General features: G+C 36.3%; 1 protein-coding gene across 4 annotated transcripts in view; it reads left to right on the forward strand.

The window, feature by feature from the left end:
• The window catches only part of ATP8A1 (ATPase phospholipid transporting 8A1), a 117,502-nt gene that overhangs the window by 43,315 nt on the left and 53,683 nt on the right, over nt 1–20,504 (forward strand). For all 4 annotated transcript variants that reach the window (XM_037384024.1, XM_037384014.1, XM_037384032.1 and 1 more), the window contains 9 exons: nt 1,098–1,170; nt 3,188–3,293; nt 4,521–4,603; nt 4,791–4,840; nt 9,766–9,835; nt 10,907–10,991; nt 14,606–14,745; nt 16,682–16,820; nt 18,027–18,091. In XM_037384024.1, the coding sequence (XP_037239921.1) occupies nt 1,098–1,170; nt 3,188–3,293; nt 4,521–4,603; nt 4,791–4,840; nt 9,766–9,835; nt 10,907–10,991; nt 14,606–14,745; nt 16,682–16,820; nt 18,027–18,091 (811 nt within the window). The remainder of the gene's footprint in view (nt 1–1,097; nt 1,171–3,187; nt 3,294–4,520; nt 4,604–4,790; nt 4,841–9,765; nt 9,836–10,906; nt 10,992–14,605; nt 14,746–16,681; nt 16,821–18,026; nt 18,092–20,504) is intronic.

Consider the following 20,504-nt stretch of genomic DNA (forward strand, 5'->3'; position numbering starts at 1 on the left):
TGATCTCTGTGCTTTCCATTTAAAAAAAAAAGTCTTGGTGAATGAGGATGCTTTTAATTTCTTACTTTAATAATAAGTTTTTAGAAAAACTAGTCCTTGAGTGGCTGTATAGAGGAGGTACTGCCATTTTATATTCCCCCATGGTAGTGCAGGTCTAAAACAGGTCACTTGGCTTTCATAGAGAATCTTTAGACTGCGTGTATATAGCTCTAACTTAAATCTCCAAATGTGTTCACTCTCTTGTAAGATGATGTCATTCAAAGCAAGATCCAAAGTAAATGAAAAAATACTTTCCTCCAACTGGGTTCACTTTTCAGCAGTGTTTTGTTTCACTGAGATTAAAACTCAGTGTTGTCTTAGTACTCAACTCAAAAGCTAAGATTGTCTTAGTACTCAACAGTCAGCTGCAGTAACAAGTCTTCCTAGAAGTATCTATATTTTTGAGCTCTCAGCTTCAGCCAGAAGATTTGTGCAATTTGAGAGATCTTAGTGTATGACTATTTCTCCAGAACCATCTCCACCTTGCATGTCTGCAGTCACTACTTCACCAGTGTTGCTGTGTCTTCTTTATCTAGGTTCCTTTTTCATCATAATAGAAAACAAACGCTCTCGTGCAGACTTCACTGATGTCTGAACACAGTTTGCTTACCTCTTTTAGATACCAGACTTCCTTTTCTGCAAGCATTTGCATACCTATTCCAAAACTGCGGATTTGTCAATGAAATACGATCTCTTCAGTCATATCTTTTTCTGATCCCTTGTATAATCTCATTCTAGATAGAGATCAGAAGACAAGAAGCCAGTCTTACATTGTAGATTTATTTTTACTTCATCCTGCATTATCTGAAGTCAGCAGAAAAACTTCCCTGGTTTTAAGTGTATTTACATAAATCAAGATTTCTTAAAATAAGATAAAATTTGGACATATGAAACAAGTACCTTTTCACTACTTTTCTCACAGTATGATTGCAGCCTTTATTGTAACAGCTACAAACCAAAATTTGTGTTTCACCTTAGCACAGTAGTGTGGATGATTTGTATATGAATTGTTAAGAATATGCTAATGGTGATCTCTTTTCCTACTTAATTATTTCTAGGCAGGGCTTACAAAATGGAGAAGATAAAACATTTAGTGACTCATCATTACTGGAGAATCTTCAAAGCAATCATGTAAGTTACATAGAAACAATTACCATTGTTTGTGAAATCAAACCATTGATTTCAGTAAGCCAAAAGATGATGTCCTCTGAAGGAAAATGAATTACATATTTACACAAAATCAGCATGCCCTTCTGAATTATAATTGTTTGTTGCTGATACATGTTAATTGGATCCAGCCTCCCCCCACTTTTTTTTTTTTTTTTTTTTGATGGGATGATTCAGATGTTATGAGTATAAAATGCGTTCTTCATTCTGTGGGTGATTTAACATTAGTCCTGCTGTTCATATGATGTCATGACATTCATCAAAGCTTTCGGGATCAGTACAGTTAACTTACTATCCTGACATAACTTGGTATTTCTGTGCCTAGGCTTCGACAGGAGTCAGGAGTTAACCATATACATTGTTTTTGTGTACATACTTCTATGAGGTTAGATCATCAGCTCAGATGATGAAATGAAACAGGCATTCTAGAGGCTGGTATTTGCCCCAGAAAGACAATACCACAGACAGTTAATGGCTTAGTTTCTGATTTGACTAAGAAACAATACCATCATTACCACTTTTTGTTTGTCATTTGTACAAGAGATGTTTTTGCCTAGTCACAACCAAGAATACCTGTCTTAAATAGTGTAACTGTTTGTTCTTTCCTTAAATGTTGTCTCCCTGGGAGAATAATTTCAGGGTAACTGGCAGACAGTGAAGCATTTTGTTCCTACAGATGGGGCAAGCTTAAATGCTAGGCACACAAGTGCAACTCTCAAGCATATCTAAAGCAGAGGGGGCTCTTAAACTTACCTGCACAGGCCATTTTTATTTTCAGTAACATATACTGCTTGGAAGAGGCATCATCCTGTTACTGCTGTTCTCTAGAGAATCCTTGGCGTGCAAATCATTGAATCTTGAAAATTTTCTGGTAGATACGTAGTATTAAGTATATATAATATGAGCATACAAGATACAAAAGTGCATTTGCATACATCTTCAAGTTAAAAATTCAGGCACGTATTCAAAGAGAGGTTTCACCACTGTATGTTAAGTGAATTCAGAAATACTTTGGAAAAGAATCTGTAGTTCAACCTTCTGAATACGACTAAGAGGATCTGCTGTCCCTCAGTGGAAGAGGACAGGTACCTGCTCCCATTAGTGTTTCTGCACTGTGGAGTTAAAATTTTCAAAGACTGTTGTATTTTGTAGAGTAATTGTAAAAAAAAAAAAAAACTCAGCTGAAGTAGCAGCTGCTTTGAGCTTATTTAGGGGGCATGCTGGGGTTTCTTTTGAGCAACCATTCATGAGTCAGTTCATTTTCAGCTGTACGAATAAGGCTTTTAGCTGTATTTGTCAAAAACAGTCAACTATTTTGCTTATATACACTCTTCCTCTGTTTTGGTTAAATCATCTAAAATTGTTTCAGCTTTGTCAACAGGGTTGCCTGAGACATTCATGTAAATGTCGTCCCTTTAAAAGCTGTCTGCCTGACTTTGCATCATTTTCCATGTGATTTTTGGGTTCAGTTGCTACATCATAGAATCATAGAATCGTTTAGGTTGGAAAAGATTTTTAAGATCGAGTTCATACTTCTAAAGGTTCTTCAGTGTTGTCAAATACAGTATTAAACAAAAGTAATGTAAAAGGGAGTATTTTTAGTAAAAATGACAACAATGAGACTTCAACATAGAGACTTCAATGGAGTCTTACCTTACAGCATTCAGACTTACCTTCTCTATAAAATGCTTATTTGAATTATTCTGTGTTTCTGATTACCTGCCTGTGAATTGTTATGATAGCAAATGCCACTAAATTCTATCTATATAGCTGGTACCGAAGTATAGCAGCTAAAAGTTATTCTGCATCTGAAATTAGTGTACAGATAATATCTGTTTTGTTCAGTTGTGATAGTTTTTAAAGAACAGAAGAAAAATGTTTCATTAAATGCTTCTTGACTGTTCTTTGTCTGTATCTATTATTACATTTCAGTTAGCTGTTGCTTAAAGGATTAATCACACTCTGACGTATTTTTTTTTAGCCAACTGCACCTATAATATGTGAGTTCTTGACAATGATGGCAGTGTGTCATACAGCAGTTCCAGAAAGAGAAGGTGATAAAATTATATATCAAGCAGCATCTCCAGGTGAGACTCGAGTAACTGCATGAACATACAACAAACAAACTTTATTCAAAGTTTATTGTTTTTTGAAGTATCTTTCAAAATTAAACAAGAAAACATATCACTCAAAAAAAGAATTGGTGTCAGCTAAAATCAGTTTTGTCAAAAAAAGGATTTAGACTTCTCTAATTTGCTTTAGAAAATACATATGAATGTCCTGTGGATTATGTAAGGGCAAAGGAGTGATTAACCATACAACACTCCTAAGGTGTTAGTTACATTGCTGTGGAAGTCTGAAGGAACTGTTCAAATGCAAATAGAAATCAAACCAAGAGTCAAACTGATGTCCTTGTTTGTGAACCTATTCTGTACTTGGTAACCATGGTATTGCTTTAGAACAGAAACTGTGTTTGTAATCAAAAATGAAAAAGAAATGCTTTTAATAGGATAAAAGTTCTGATAAACTGTACTAGAGAGTGAGCAAAGATTATAGTGCGGAAGGTCTGGTTCAAGCCTACTGTGGTTCATAGACAATTTTTAAATTCAGGAAATTATGAAGCAAGGCAAAATGATTACAATTTGCTTAGCTCTGCTGAGCTAATGTATTATAACAGGTTAGGATGGGAGAATGACACAAAGTGCAGAGTCTCCAGCCTTTGTCTTCCCTGTCTGCCCCAGCTCCTAGGTGTCTCTCTCTGAATTCTGTCCTTCAAGAACTAGAAGACAAGGGCAGAGGTAGGATAATAATTAAAGCTAGCCAGGCCGTGACAATGTTTTATTGGGCATTGCAAACAAATTCTGTTCTGACATCCTGAGCCATTTCATTTGGAGAGAACTGATGGCTGTGGGAGACTGGGTTGCTGCTTGAAATGTTTCCTGAATGTAGGCATTGAAGTCATCTATTATTTACAGGAATGACTTAACCATTCTTCTCTTCTAAAACAGAACTTAGACAAAAAGAAATGTACCTTGTCTAGCACCTCACTGAGGAAGGTGCTTGCCTAGGTGCTTTGAAGAGATGTTCTTGTTACTGAGCTGAGACATGTTCCTTTTGAGGACTTTCTCTGAACTGTAAACTAATTTCATCAGTTTTAACAGGAGAAACAGTTCTTTCCAGCACCACATCTAATCTTAAAGTCTATAAAGGAAGAAGGAAGTCAGAAGTAGAAAAGCTTGGACTATGTCCATTAAGTTGGGGTAAACTAACAGTTTTCTGGTATGTCTGTAAAATAAATACTTGACTTGCTGCAGATGAAGGAGCATTGGTCAGAGCAGCCAGGCATCTTCGTTTTGTGTTCACTGGAAGGACACCTGACTCAGTAATCATAGAGTCTGTAAGTACATTGGAGTAACATTATAATTTGCTGTATTTACTCCTGCTGTATTCGATTATTTCTGAATAACTGCATCATGGTACATATCTATGGAGATGTTCGGTTGGGTTTGGGCCTTTTGAGTTTTTTTTTGCATTAATTCCCACTTCTTTTTTTTTTTTTTTTTTTTTTTTTTTCAATTGTTCAGTTGGGACAGGAAGAAAGATATGAACTCCTAAATGTCCTGGAATTTACAAGGTAAACAGCATGTTGTTCACTTAATGTCTTTTTGTGAAAATACTTTGTTAATTTTTCTTGCGGATAAAAATGTTTGCGTTTTTTATATTTATACAGGCAAAATATGCAGGTTGTGTAGCTTTTATCTCTGTGATACGTGATCGTACTAGAGGGAAAGCAATGTACATGATTAAGATCACACTTCTGGTTTTATTGGAAAACACGTTGAGGCATGTGTTTTTTCCTGTTGTCTCCTTCTTGGCTAACATTTTTCACTTTTGCTTTTGCACAAAGATAGAAAAAAAACCTTGATCTCAAAACTTAAAAAAATAATGTGAAAAGACAGTATGGGAATGTACTTGAACTTTGAAATGTATTTCTGAAAGCCCTGGCACCATGTGATTTTACTATAAAAACTTCATTCTTTGGGTGCAGGGGGAGAGATTCAAATAAGTGTTATACATAACTTGTGTTTGCCTTGACTGATAGAATGAAATTTTGCATTTGACCTTAAATACACTTGCAGAATTATGACTTGTTTAAATACACTAGACTGAAGCCCATTCTCTTCTGAGTAGCATCACTAGAGTGCTGGCCAGTTAGATTTCTTGGAAACTGAGTTTATAACATGCTTAGCTTTCAGTAAAGATTTTCTGTCAAAGCTATTGAAGTTGCAAAGGTTCCCATAAGAAATCTGGATGCAGTTTCACTTGTTATGTGTATCTGCTTAAATTGTATCCATGTATGCTGTCTGTGTTCTAAGTGTTCATGTAGGCCCGATGCTTGCTTTAGCACAAAATGGGGAAGGGATTTGTATGTAGGGGAAGCTTTTTTCTTTCTTCCCCTCTTCCTTTCTTTCCCTTTTAGAATGATTACTTGTAATTAGACCTGCAGAAATTTATCATTGTTTTTCTTCCTGTCCTATTATGTTTCCCTTTAACTTAGGTAAAGAAGCAAAAAGATCAAAAAAAATAAAAATCCAAGACAGTACTGGAGAGATGGGCTGAAAATGTATAGGCTGGGTGAAATGATGAAAGTAGTTGCCTATAGTTATAAGAATAGCGTTAATACTATGAAACATAAAGTAAGATCATCACACTAAAAAAAACCAAATGGAGCAGAAAGGAATAGGTGTAGCTTTTAATGTCTTTTAATGACTGCTTGCAATTAATGTTTTTATATATTTTAGAGGACATACCTGAAATTTTTCAGATTTATGCCATGGTTTCATTTTTCTGTAGGCACCACTTTCACTTTCTGTTCTGAAAAGTTAGCAAGTATGCAGCACAAAGCGCATTGGGTTTAGTTTGACATCTGTGAAAGTTTATACTGCATTCCTAGAGTAGCAGTGAAGCATTCCTTCTTTGTTTCTGGTTTTGATCTTTGTCTTGATTTCATAGATCTTTTTAAACTTCTGACAGTCTAAAATTGTACTTTAAACAGTGATACTTTATGGAGTAAGGAGACTTGTTTTTAAATCTTATCCTTTGGAGGATTAAGGTTTTTGGTGGATACCAGTTTGCCTAACAACGTTATTAAGTTCCAGTTTTATAGCTGAATTTGTTCTTACTCTGTAATATTCAGCTTTGCTTGGAACTGATTTGTTGGAAGCACTAGAGGTCACCCTTGTTCCACAGCAAGAGAAATTTTGGCTCCAAAACATAACACCATAGGTAGGCGTAGGAGCATGTACCTTCAGGGCAGTAATATGTGGTGATTAAACTATTTCCAGGTGTTCCAATTTTTTCTCAGAAAAAATACAAACTAATTCCTTGCCACGCATCCAGTACAAGCCAAAAAAGACTCTCTACAAGTAGAGTGCAACAGTGTCAAAATTTGAAAGGGTAGTCTTTCGGAGAAGTATGTTACAGAAGTGAAAGTTGTAAGGATGCTTGGTAGAGTTGTCTTTTATGGTATTCTCTTCTTACAGTTATTATAGCTGTGGCTGTGAGAAGAGAAGTAGCACACTTACACAATATGCTAATTATACTTTGTTCATAGCAAGGAAGTAGCTCTCAGTCTTAACTGGCAGGTGAGCATACTGAAAGCAACTGATAATCCTTAGCCAGCTGATAGTTACTCCTAAAAGGTAGTGTTATTCTCTGTGGAGCAAATAGTGTCTTAATAACTTGTGCTGAGTTTAGGTTGCCTCCAGTAGATACTCAGCTCAGATGCCACGACTGCTGTGGTATCCTTAAGCTCAAGGAAGTTCAGACCCTCTGCTGTTCAGGGCTCCCCATACTGTCAGGGAAAGAATTAGGTGGTGGTGTTCCTGTTCTTGTGTTCACTCACCTGAAAGTGTAACAAATAGAAAAACTGCAGCTGTCTCTTGGGAGCCAAAACCAGCTCCTAGGGTATCTCTGCAGCACAAGGAAAGTAAGGCACTATGTCAGTTAAGAATCCAGATGCAAAGTGTCTTATGCTTACTGTCATCCCTGTGCTGACTACCTGCACTGTCTTTTCATCTGGGCCACTTGCTTAGATGAGCATGATTTTGGGCGTGTGATTCCTTGTTTCAGTAAGCATAAGTGATATCCACTCTCAGTGCACAAATCAGTGCACCTCAGTCTTTGCATCAACGTGTCGTTTCTAGCAGTGCTACTGAATGAGGTTTTGACTTGTATCTGCTTACTTCTTAGAGGAATGAATTGAATATTAGCACCAGAATTAATTTCACTGGCAAGTGTTGAGTATAGATGTAGTAATAATAGGTGAGTATCTGGAGTATGTACCATCTATTGATTTAGTGACCAGTTTTCATCCGTATCCCTGGGGCATACTTCCACATTCTAGCAGATTCTGCCTCTGTGATAGTTACAGAGTAAAGTTTCTTGTCTAAAACCTAAATATTTTTGATATAGAATGCCAGTGTATTTACCTGAAATACAGCAGTATCTTGACTAGTCCGCTGTCTGATGAGTTTTATGAATAATCCACATTGTGTTGGCTGTTGTATTGGGCAGACATAAGTCCCCCTTCTACAGCATTTGAGACCTTATCTCTATTATTCAAAGAGGTCCAGAATATACTGATCCTGTTTTGTGACTGAAAACTGATACTTCTAAATGTAGAACCATGAGTAGCTGACAGAGGAGGTACCAAAACCTCTGTAGTAGTGTTTGTTTTCTGTGGTTGTGTGCTTACACTTGGAAGAAATTTTTGTCTTAAACCTGAGACAGATTTTAAAGTAACAGAGAGCCCATCAAGAACTATTTCTGGAAGCAGCAAATCTTGTGACTGGTGGAATTCTTTCTGTCCTCCTAAGATGCTTCTGTCCATCTGTAACGCCATGGCAACCCCATGGGAATTACGAGCTATTCTGCCTCCTTGTCACTGCCCGAAGGGTTTCCTGGCCCACAGGTGTATAGTAGATCACAACGGTGGGTTTGCAGGATTCCATAGCACACAAGGAGATGGAGGCTTTATTTTCTAAATTATTAGAGATTAGTACAAATTACTATTAATAAAGCAAGTATTCTCGTGAATAAGGTAAGTACATTTATGTTTTAATAGTAGCAGCAACTATGTATTTCCATATATTACAAGTTGCTACTAAAATACTACTAGTGAAGAAATACACTTACAATGTTAACTACGTGTGCATGCACACAGAAATACACACACATACACATACATATATATTTTTGTGTTACTCAAAATAGTATTGGTACGGTGTTCACCAAACTGCTCCCAGGAGTGGGGCCTCAAAGTCAATGATAGACAAAGTCTGATTTTGAAGAGTGAGAGTCAGTAGTCAGCCAAGAGTTCTCGGTGATGGTCAAATAACTTGTCTAGGTCTCAGAGAAAAATTCATGCAGGGGTGGCTCTCAGAGAGAAGCTCCATTTAGGGTAAAAGCAAGCGATTTTCATATGGCAGAGACACCACCACCTGGAGCAGTCAATAGATGCTGCTGATTTCCAGGTTTCATCTGGGACAGCCAGTAGATGATGGTGTTTTCTTTTCTGTCAGACCAGTTTTGATTTTTCCAGACTGTTTTCCTGTTCCTTAGCTAGAACAGCCAATAGCAGTTGCCAATTCCTACTTTGTCAGGTTGTTTTCTCTGTTTTCTAGACTTTTTTTGTACAATATTTGTACAATAATGCTATTTGATGGGATCCAGTTCCAACAGGAAACAAAACTGTGAAAGTTTTGTTCACTCCCTTCTCTTCTGTGTATTTTACTGTGAACTGTTGCATGAGAAACGTGTTTTGTTCCCTGAATAGTTTCTGCAGATTTATTTAAAAAGTTGAAGTTTTAAAGAATTATGGTATGTATACATGTTTTGACTGGGTGTGATGTAGAATTTAAAGCATGCTTGTTGGAGGACCTCAAAGGCAAGACAGAAAGCAGAGAGTGACAGTCTTCTCCATGATTTCCTCCAATTCCTACCTCGGTCATGAGGACAAAAAGGAAAAAATACTGTATTGCATCAATAACTGAGAACCAGAGAGTAGTTAAAATGAGACGAGCCCCTTTCCAATTCTTAGCGTACGTCAAACTTCGGGTGGTGAATGCACCTCTGGGATGACAGCAATAGGACTGCAGCATAGTACAGCGTATGAGAGAGACTAGCTGGGAAGGAGGAAAAAGCTGAAACGGTCCGTGATGCACTGCCTCTTTATGATATTGGTCACAAGTGCTTTGTGCTTTAAGATGCTTTTTTGTGATGAGTAAACAGTATTCAGAGGAAGGTAAAGATTCTCAAATTCATTTTTACAGGAAGAAGGCCTACAGAAGTATGCACAGAAAAACAGCACTCACTCTAATAATTAGACAGTAAAACTGTTTTTCCATCCCAGTCAGCTGAGAACATAATTCAGAATAGATAGTCCTAACTTCTTTTCCTTTGTCTTATATAAAGATGTATATTGATATTCTTAGGTAAAATGCTGGTAAATATTTATACTTACAAACCACCTTAATAGGGTATTTATTTTTTTTTCAGCACTAGGAAGAGAATGTCAGTGATAGTTCGCACACCATCGGGAAAGTTAAGACTCTACTGCAAAGGAGCTGTGAGTGTTATTCTGTTTTCACTGTATCAAAGAACATGTGCTACCAACACAAATACAAAAGTAAAAGGTGGCTTATAACTGCAGTCAAAACGTTAAAAATGTGAGAGAAGGAATGCTGATGACTTTTTCAGTGTACATCATTTTACTGTGTAAGCTGTTTGATGTGATGCACTAGTTAATGTCTTTTTTTACTAACTGTCCATGGGGGTATAACAGATCTGTTCATCCTGTTCTTTGTACTGGACTAATACCTTTATGCTTCTTATTCATTGCTTTCTTCTGTACTCCAAGAAAATGGTTGAATGTATGGCTTAATCTATTAGTTACTTGCTGGAGTAGCTAAGTATGAATCACGTGGTAGAAATAGTAATCTGTCATAAGTGACTAGATGGAAATTTTGACCTACCATTGACATTATGCCAGAAGTAAATTTTCCTGAACACAGGATCTATGGGAAGGTATCTTAATCATAATGTACCTGGAGTGGCAGAGTTGCTCATTAGTTTTTGTTCTGTATGTTAAGTCAAGTTTGAGGGGGAGGGAGATGCAAATCCCTTTCCCGAATGGTTTAAAAAAAACCCAAAAAATAATGAAGTTGATGGAATATAAATGTCAATTCTATATCTTTTCTAGTGGAGAGAAGAAGCTGTTGTTAATATTCTGTTTATCAAGCTGCCTACAAAAAGCTGAGAATGGCAGTTTTGCAACACTAATTTTACCTTGTGGGCTCAGTATTAAAGAGAAAACCGGCATTTTAGGAGATAAAAAAAAATCATGTTGCAAGCCAAAGGGGGATGCAGTGCTTTTCAAAATGAAGGGAGATAACAGCAAAACATGTAGAAGAGAAAAACTGCATTGTAGCAGAATTTGTAAATTTAGAGAATCTGAGGATTTGGAATGTCCTTTTTTCCTTTCTCTGAAGTAAAATCACTTCTAGTCACCTTTTTTATGCTGAAATTAACTAATGTGCTACATACTTTTCTTCAGTCTTCCTACATGATTTGTGTTGTCTACACTGAAAAACTCATTTTTCTATTAAACTGCTCTGAGTTCTTTTTATTTGTTTTGTAGGATACTGTAATTTATGACCGTCTTGCTGAAAGTTCAAAATATAAAGAAATCACCTTAAAACATCTAGAGCAGTTTGCTACAGAAGGTGGGTGATGATATTCAATATAAAACTAAATACAAAAATCAATTACTGCTCCACTTTTCAGCTTTGCAGTTTTATGTTGCTGTAATGTTTTATTCACGTTAAATCTGAGAATTACATTTTAGCAATTCCTCCTAAAAAAGACCATCTACACAATGGAGTCTTTTAAACAAAATGAATTTTTCCAGAGAGCAAACACATTGCACATTGTTTGTTTCTGTGAAGATTTCATTTCTCATGGTCACTTTTATGTCTACGCACAATGAATGCTGTAGGGATGGCACACAGGAAGAAGTAGCCGTAGTGAAGAAGCTTGGAAATTATTAGTGTGGTACTTTTAAGGTAGCTTTATGCTATATTATTTCTGTCACCAGTCACAATAAGGGGAACTGCCAGCACTAGCTTTTCATATGATGTTGTTTTGGCATCTCTGTTGTTTTATCACTTCTACAAAGCAGTTGCTAATGATGGGGAACCCCTCCATGAGGGTTCATGAATTAAGAACAGCAAGTAAAATTTGAAAGACTCTGAAATTAAGATGATTGATACAAACAGCCAGTTAGCTATTAGTAATAGTGGATTCCACAGTACAAGTGTGAGCAGGAGGCATCTGCTTTCATGTATGTTCTTCTAGACAGTTCCTAGATCTTCCATGCCTTGCCCTCTTTCTGGTATCTTAGTAAAAGATTATAGAATTGTACTGTGAAGTATCACAGTGGTTTAATTTATCGATGAGTTGGGAGAGAGTAGTTGGAAGGAGAATTATAGTAGTGTGGGAAACTGAAATGCAGGTTTTTTTAATACACTGTTACTAGAACATTAAAATTATTTTTTAATGTGTCTTAAGAAATAAGCTTACACTGGAAAGCAAACTTTATTAAAATATTTTCCTTCTAAAATACAATCCTTACCTTTTGGTAACTGATGTCTGGCCAAATCATCTTGTATAAGGAAAGGTCCTTTTTCTGTCTGTTAATACTTACGACTTCTCTAATTTTTCTCTTTTGGTTTATAATTGAATTTAGCATTTTGATTAGTGTCATAGTTGGCACCTTCAGTCTGTTGATTCTGTCAGTGACAGCAGAAGCAAGCTACAGAACTGTTTCTTGTGTTAGATTTCCATATCAGGATCTCTTCAGGAAGATTTGGTTAGGCTTAAAGAGAGTATCAAAGTTATAATAAACGATACAATAAAGTTGAAAGCAGAACTAAAACCAAACAAATTTGACTGATGGTACAACCTGAAGCCTGAGATACACCCTCTGAGCTCGTGAATCTGGTTGTATGAGCTGTTGGGCCAGTTGGGGGTTATATAAAGCCTAACAAGGATCAGCCGAGGAAAAGTTACTTAGATGTGAAGTTAGTTGGATCATAAGGCTATATAATTGGTTACAGAAAGGGTAAAAATAGATCAGTATCTGCTACCCTGTGTGAAGCAATATGAAAATTTCAGTCCAGTTCTTGATTACTGTTCTTGTTAAATCAGTGGAATAACTGGCAACATTTTTTCCTTAGCAGTCAGGTTGGACCAAATGAATCAATGTAAAAAGTGAAAAATTCCACCCATCTTTAAAACCACTGTACATAGGTATTAGTGTTAAGAAGGTGTTCAAGTACTTCTTGTACCCTTCTTCTCAACAGATGAAAAGCTTTAGTGTTCAGAAGAATGAATTGCTAACCTTTCAAAAGCATAACATTCAATCATTAAAAAAAAATAAGTAAGTGCGTCTCTCTCTCTGGAATCGATTAAAGAAATAGGTATTTATTTTTGCAGCCAATGATGTTGCAAAGTTTCTCATGAGTATCCTTTCATGTGGCAGTACAGTATGTCCTTGGCATTTGCTGCATGCTCTTGGTGTGTTGTTCAAAAATGAAGTGGTTAGCATGGCTGGTATTTATATTTAAGCATTTATTAAGCTTGAGTGTTAATGCCTGCTTGGATAAATAGAAAAAGTGTGTAATTTTCCTGTGGTGTTGTTCCAGTCTGTTAAGAACCAGACTTAATGATACTTTGTTTTCCACTTTTCATTTGGAAGGTTCTTTTAAATCACAATGAAAAGAATATTTTTTTAAATTAAAAGTAGAAAAAATAATTAGTTTCTGTTTTAAAAATTAAAAACAAATGCCTTGGAAAACCTGTTTGCTGATATCCTGTACACACAGATTTCTTTTCTTCGTTTTGTCATCTGCATAAAATATGTTGAAGGAATTGTGGAAACAGTATCACTGTTAAGTCAAGTCATAAAATCCTTTCCTCTCCTTCACCTCATACTCATTTTTGGACCTTGCCAGCATATCCTTACTACGCAGAGGAAAAAAAAAGTTGATTTGTCAGCCTTAAGTTTATTCTCTAGGTCTAGATGGTGAGACACTGCATTCCTGATGCTATTTAGTTGTTAAGATATTAGGATTACACATGATTTTCATCCTGAAGATACTAAATTACTGTCATAATCTAAGACATGTTTGTATTATTTCACGCCAAGCCTCTTGAACATTACAAAATTTCTGCTGGTGCTGAGCTGTACACCATAGAAACCTGTGAAAAAAAAATGATTGTGTTTACCCATCACTGGTTATGGTGGTGTTTGTCTCCTAGAGCAGAGTGGCCAAACGACCAAAGGCACTAACTACATTAGTCCTGTCTATCCCCCTTCCTAAATCTACCTGTCTGCAAATTATGGCTTCATAAAACATCATATGACTAGAGTAAGGCTTTTCTCAGTATATAAGGAGTTATGCCAGTTTCATGCTCTAGAAATCTTAAGAATCTGATAATGTGTGAAAATTAACTGTTACAACATTCACACCTAGCTACTTAAATTGAATGTAAATGTGTGTTGTCAAAAAATAGATGTTTCTTGTAATCTTAACAGTCTCAAATTCTCACTGTAGTGCTTAATTCAGATTTCTGCTGAAGGAAAAAAGCTGTTAAGTATAACCAGCTCAAAGACTGTTAAGTAAAATCTCCAAATGTTGCCTGTAGACAAAGATGTTATTTTAAGAACTTGGAAAGCTGGAAGAACCTCTGAGATGGGGAAATAAAATATGAGTGGATTCAAAGTCTGCTTCTAGAAGCTAGATTTTTAACTTCAACTGAGAATTTCTGAAGGATTCGTGGAGGGGTGAGGAGGAGGGTAGTTGTGAAATTATGCTTATATATTTAAAATTTCTTGCTTTCCAGCATAGCAAAATTTAAGTTAATAAAATCTTTGTTCAGAAATATATTTCAATATTATAATGTTCCTAAAAATCTAATCTATATACCTGATTAGCAGTTGTAATTTGGGATTGTTTCATGTCTTGTTTACAGCCAAAGATAAGTCAGATCATGTGTAAAACTACTTGTTCCTTTTTTCCCCTGAAGTACATCACCTGTATTACATTCACCTACCTTGAAACAGTTACTCTGTTGAATAAATTTCTATTTATATCATGGTTTTTACTTTATATATATTAAAAAATGTTCTTCAAGACACGCAGCAGTAAGTTGAAAATCAGGCATAAGCATACATAAAATATGGAATAAATACAGCTTTTAGCAGTTTTCCTTGCAGGCATATCAAGGAAGGGACTAATGAATACAGAATCATACTTACTTTCTACTTTCTCTTTAGGCTTAAGAACTCTGTGTTTTGCTGTGGCTGAGATTTCAGAAAGTGATTATCAAGAGTGGTTAGGTGTCTATCACCGTGCTTCTACAGCTATACAAAACAGAGCACTCAAACTTGAAGAGAGCTATGAACTTATTGAAAAAGTATGTGTAGCTTTTCGGGTTATTTTGGGGTTGAGGGTTTGGGGGGGCTGGGGTTGGAGGGGAGGGGGAGGGGGTGGGGGTGGAGCGGCTGGCAGGTGGGCAAGGAGCATGGGGTTTTTAATTCAGGTCCTTGTTTTCCATACCATGAAATCTTAATCATTATTGAGGAATAATGCTTAGATGGAAGAAAATGTAGCAGTATACTGATAGCTGTGTCACGTAGTCCTTGCAGTTCAGATGGTCAAAATGAAGGAAAGATTATTTTGACAAAAGTTTTTGGAGCAAGTAGCTACCTTGCCAGAAAGTGTTCATTTTCAGTTGAACTACTGGAAAGCTTTTTTTCAGAGTTGCTGTATTGCATAAAAAGGTGTAATAACAGGCAAACATCTGCTTTATTCTATAATGCTTGTAGAACCAGAGTAGTTGAGGCTGGAAGGGACTTCTGGACGTCATGTAGGACACAAATCCCTGCTCAAAGCAGGGCTAATTTTGCTTGCCCAGTACTTCGATGAAGTTTTGAGTATCTGCAAGAAGGCAATTTTCCCAGCTGCAGTAGGCAGTTGGTTTGTGGGGTTTTTTTAGTGCTGAACTATTCTTTTTCCCCTTTTTCTGAATTAAAATTTCTGTTGCTGCAGAATGTGACTGTTGCCTCTTCCCCTTTCACCATGCACTTCTTAGAGGAAGATGGCTTCTCTGCAAGTCCTCTTCAGTTAGCAGAAGGTGGCTGTGAAATCCCTCCCTTATCCTTTTTTTCCCCATGTTAAACTCGTCCTGCTTCTTCAGGCACTCTTAACATAGTGTGCTCCAGGCCCCAAGCTATTTTTGTGTCCCTTCACTGGACTTGCTCTACTTTGTCAACCCCTCTTGTACTGAAAGCCCAGAAAGACAGGTAAAACCCAGGGGCAGCCTCACAAGAGCGGAGCTGTAATCACTTTCCCTTGAGTTTCTGGCAACACTGCTGCTGGAGTAACTGACCATGTGGTAAGACTTCACTGTCTCCACCAAAAAGGCTCCCATGGCTTTTAAATGTATAAGCAAAGGGAGCTCGTGAAACCAATATTGCGTGAAGTTTTAATACTTCACATTTTTGGGGAGATCAGTTTTGGGGGTTTTCCTTGGAAAGGATAAGAGAGATTACATTGATGAAACTGCTTAAAATTCAGACCCTCAAAAACCTGGTGTTTAATTCATGAAAAAGAAGAGTGAGGGTATGTAGTTTCTGTCACTTTGGGGACTTCATGAGATGCACACTTTATCCAGACATGCACAAGACAGTCTTAAAACTATGTAACTTTGCTAACGCCTAGGCAGCCCTGCTGCCCTTACAAATTTTTGTATTAGCTGCACCAGTAATTTCTCAGTATGCAGGCCATGCTGCAACCAGGATTGCACAAAATTAGATTTATCATGGTGTCATTAACGGGGTTTTAGCTAGTTTTAAAGGTACAGAAATGTGAAGTGTAAAAATGGCTGTATTCACAAAAAGCATATAGATGTGCTGCATGGGAAGTTAAAACCAAACATAATCAAGATTATAGTTTCAGATTAAGATGAATTGACAGGTTGTGGGTTTTTTACAAGGGGAAGAGAAATCATGCCAAGTGAGAGAAGACATGGTATTAGTACTCCATAAGTCTTCAAATCAGAGAGGCGCCCCTCAGGAAAAGATAGCTGTTGCTGAACAACCTACTGAGCTTGTGAATAATTGGGTAAAGTTTGAGGGGTCACATTGTGCAATTTGCCAAGACACATAGATATTTATCTTAAAGCTCATAGGTATAAACTGAAAGATCTTTATTAATTGATACCAAATCTGGGTAATGAATTTAGAGAGCATTAATCTTGTAAATACGGAAAGTTAAACAAAAGAAATGTAGAGATTAAAGCTGAATTTAAACTGAAAAAACTGCATGTACTGAATATTTTATGTTCATAGAATCTTCAGCTGCTTGGAGCAACAGCAATCGAAGATAAATTACAAGACAAAGTGCCTGAAACCATAGAGACGCTCATGAAAGCAGACATAAAAATTTGGATACTTACTGGGGACAAACAAGAGACTGCCATTAACATCGGTATTATATTCACATTTATTTGATGGCTTTGTTACAGATCTAGAAATTACAGAAGTTGCTGAAGTAAAATTGCTTTCAGAACAGAAAGATATCTTGTAAAAAATAATACTATATGTAATTCCAGAATTTAAATGTTAACTTACTTTTCACTCGGTGGTAGGGGGAGAGTGGGGAATGGTGGATTCTTCCTTGTCAAAACAGTAACAGCAAGAAAAATTCATATTATCATAAAGAGGAAGAAAAACCAGGCATTTGTACTCCTTTGTAGCATCTAAAATGAATTAAAAAGAATACATTGTTTGGGTTTTACAGTCAGAGGGAATAATATTAGGAAAATACAAGTGTTCTTAGTTTCCTTTCTATATATTTCCTCTTTTCAAGAAAGCTATTAGGGACCATAATCTCAAGTAAAGCAAAACAATATAGATTATGTATTAAAGTACTATAAACTTTACCATCAATCAGAGGTTTCCTTTTATTATTTCCTTTTATTATAAAGGAGGGAAGAAAAGAATAATGAATTAAGTAATCTGAACAGCGACAGATCTGTATTTTTAAATAGTAATACATGAAAGCTGCATTTAAGCTCACATGTAAAGAATATTAAATCTTATCAGCACTTCTGCCATAGCCTAGCTATGTGCCCAAAATAAAGCATTATTTTGGTCATATCCTTCTTATTATTATTTTTACTATTAAAGAGCTTTTTTGTATGCATGTGATACAGTTGGTCTAAGGTTATTTTCATTAGTACCTTCAGGTTTGAGGTAATACACATAATATCAGTATTTTCACTTTAGTAAGAATGGTGATATATATTTGTCTAGGCAGCCTGCATCATTAGCACACAGCATACGTTCTGTTTAAAGCATCAAAGAATAAAAGAAAAGAATAGGAACATGTATATATGCAAATTTTGTATAAAATGCGAGTTGAATTCCAAATATTTGCAAGGCTAAGGGAGATGCTGTTTTCTATAACTCCCTGTAAAGATCTTTCTTTTCCTTCTGAGCACCTCTGAATAAGACACAACAGTTGCAAGCTACAGCAAGAAAAATTCTGACTGTTCTGACTTTGTACCTGTATATCTAATTTTTATAGAATGCAGTATAATTGTTTTTACCATTGATTTCGGCTGGGGAAATCTTATTTTTAATTCTGTCTGTAGTTCTCTTGCAAATTTTTGAAAACATATGTTTTTAACAGGTCACTCCTGTAAACTTTTGAGAAAGAACATGGGACTAATTGTTATAAATGAAGGTTCTCTTGATGTAAGTAAGATCTGCAAAGTTTTCAGTTAATGAAATGTTATTTTACTGTTCTGAATATCAAGATGTCATGGTGAAGGTAGCCTGAAAAATAACTTGGAGCATTTGTTTATCTGGACAAACACCAAAAATTCTGCCAAAACCATGGTTTGGGGAGGGGAGGGTTGTTTCTGGTTGTTTGCTTTGAAGGATTGCTTTTTTGTTTGTTTTTATAATCCTTTCAGTTAATTTTAGGATTGAACACTTGGAAGACCTAATGGTCTTTATGATAAAATGTTCTTAAGTAATTAGAAACTTAGTCTACACCTTCCAAAACCACGGTGTAGCTACTACACAAATGAACTTCAGAATGATGAGCAGACAAATTCTATGTAGTGAAATGACTCCATCAATGCAGGCACAAAGCTAGGAGCTTGACATTCTTCTAGTAGTGCCCAAACAAACTAATCCCAAGTTCCTTCCTCATGCTGTTTCTTACAGGATACTTCGTATCTGCCAAAAATGAATTGTCATTGTGTAGTTAAACAGCTGAAATTGTAATCTGATGTTGAAGTGTAAGTAAGGGTTAAAACTACCAACTTGCAAGAATACCGTGCTTTATAGGCAAGAGATTCTTTAGATAAGGTAGGGATGCAGTATTAAGTGAAAAATCCCAAGAGGGGAAAGAACTTAAATCATTTTACCACCCTCTAAGGGAGCCTTAAATGAACTCAGAAGTGGAAGAATTTCCCCAGTGGGAAAACTTGCTGTCCAGAAAGCTTCAGGAGGTAAACCCTGAAATGTTTACCTTGCTCTATATTGTGCTCAGGTTGCTCAAGATAAGACTTAAGGAGAGAAAGCGAAAAGAAAACACAAGAATCGGCAAGAGTGCCTTAACTGAAGGATTCCATGGTAGCATGTAAGGGTAGGCTACAACATGAATTAAAATATTTCTTACTTTTTTTCTTAAATTTTTGACCCATTTAGACTAACACATTTTCAACAGTAGTATGAATTTAATCATGATGACTATATTTGAAATATAATTTGTTTTAAGCAATGTGGTTTTGCTGATCAAATTTAAAATAAAATCCCAAACACAGGGCAGGTAGAAACTGTTGATTAATGTCTGGAACCAGAGTCTATTGATACAGTAAGCAACTTTTGACACAAGTGACCTGTGATATTAATGAAGAGAGGCAATTTTCTTTTCTTAGTTTAGAAAGATTGTGATTGCTGTTTGTTGCGGGGGGGGGGAAGAAAGAGGTTTTTGTTTCAAGCCCTTAATTTTGCTTTTGAGTTTTTCACTCTTCAACCAATCTCTGAGTAAAAATTAAGCAATGCACATGAGAACATCTGTCCTGTATTTAGGTTATTTACACAGGCTACTGGATTTCAGAACTGATTCAGAATGCAATACTTAATAATTTGAAGTACAAAAGATAAATTACTTTCTATGCTTCTTCATATGTAATGAAGTGAAGTATTTTTATTTAACTACTAAAAGGAGTCCAGTAAAAACCCATTAAACAAGCGTTGTACATCAACCAGTTCTAGTGTGAGGATTAAAAAATTGATTGAATAGGTATTAAGCTATACATTTTTAAAATAAATTTATATAAATGTAGATTAAGAATAAAAGCTGGTATCTGATATAACTACACTGTGCTCCCTATTTCAAACTGAAGTGTCTATATTGTGTAGAGATTGAGAATCATTTCTGTACATGCACAAAGTACATTCAGAGTACATAGAGATGCCAATAATGTGGCAGCTGAAACTGCGTATGCAAAACTGCTTGCATGCGGTGATAATACAATCGAGTTTTTTCAGGAGCAGGTAAATATAGTAATCAAGTAGTTTGAGGGCAAGAGGCAGTTCACAAAATAAACTTGCTCTATGCCTGTATTTTTTAACAGGAGACTCCATTAAAAGTTTTCTGCCTCATGTGATGGTGCACATTTCACTCTTTGATTAATGTATACCTTTATGTCCTACCTTTTTCTTGCTGGTGTGGTTGCAATCAGATGTCAGTTTCAGTTTATAGTGCAACTGAGTAAAAAATGGCCTTGAAAATTCTCATGGAGAAGTGGAATGGGTCTCAGGAAACGGAGAGAAGGATGGACTGTTGTGATTGCGGAATGTTGAGTTAGTGCAGCTGCAAGGGTGGATGCAATTCCTCTCTCCTTTCTGCATACCAACAACGGCTGGCAAGAGGCCATAATACTTAGTTGGAATATTGTCTGTTAAGGAATTTGGCAGCAACTTTGGTGTTTGAACAGCATAGGTCCATCTCTCGTACTGGGACTCTGTCCATGTAACCTTGAAACCTGGAAGAAAAAAATCCCAGTGTAGGTAGGACCTGTGTATTTAACATCTTGGAGAAGAGTTGCTCTGTGGCAGTCCCCTCCCTCCTTGGCTCTGCAAGGTATGAGTA

Source organism: Falco rusticolus, chromosome 1 (assembly GCF_015220075.1).
Source record: "Falco rusticolus isolate bFalRus1 chromosome 1, bFalRus1.pri, whole genome shotgun sequence".
In the NCBI taxonomy this organism is placed as follows: domain Eukaryota; kingdom Metazoa; phylum Chordata; class Aves; order Falconiformes; family Falconidae; genus Falco; species Falco rusticolus.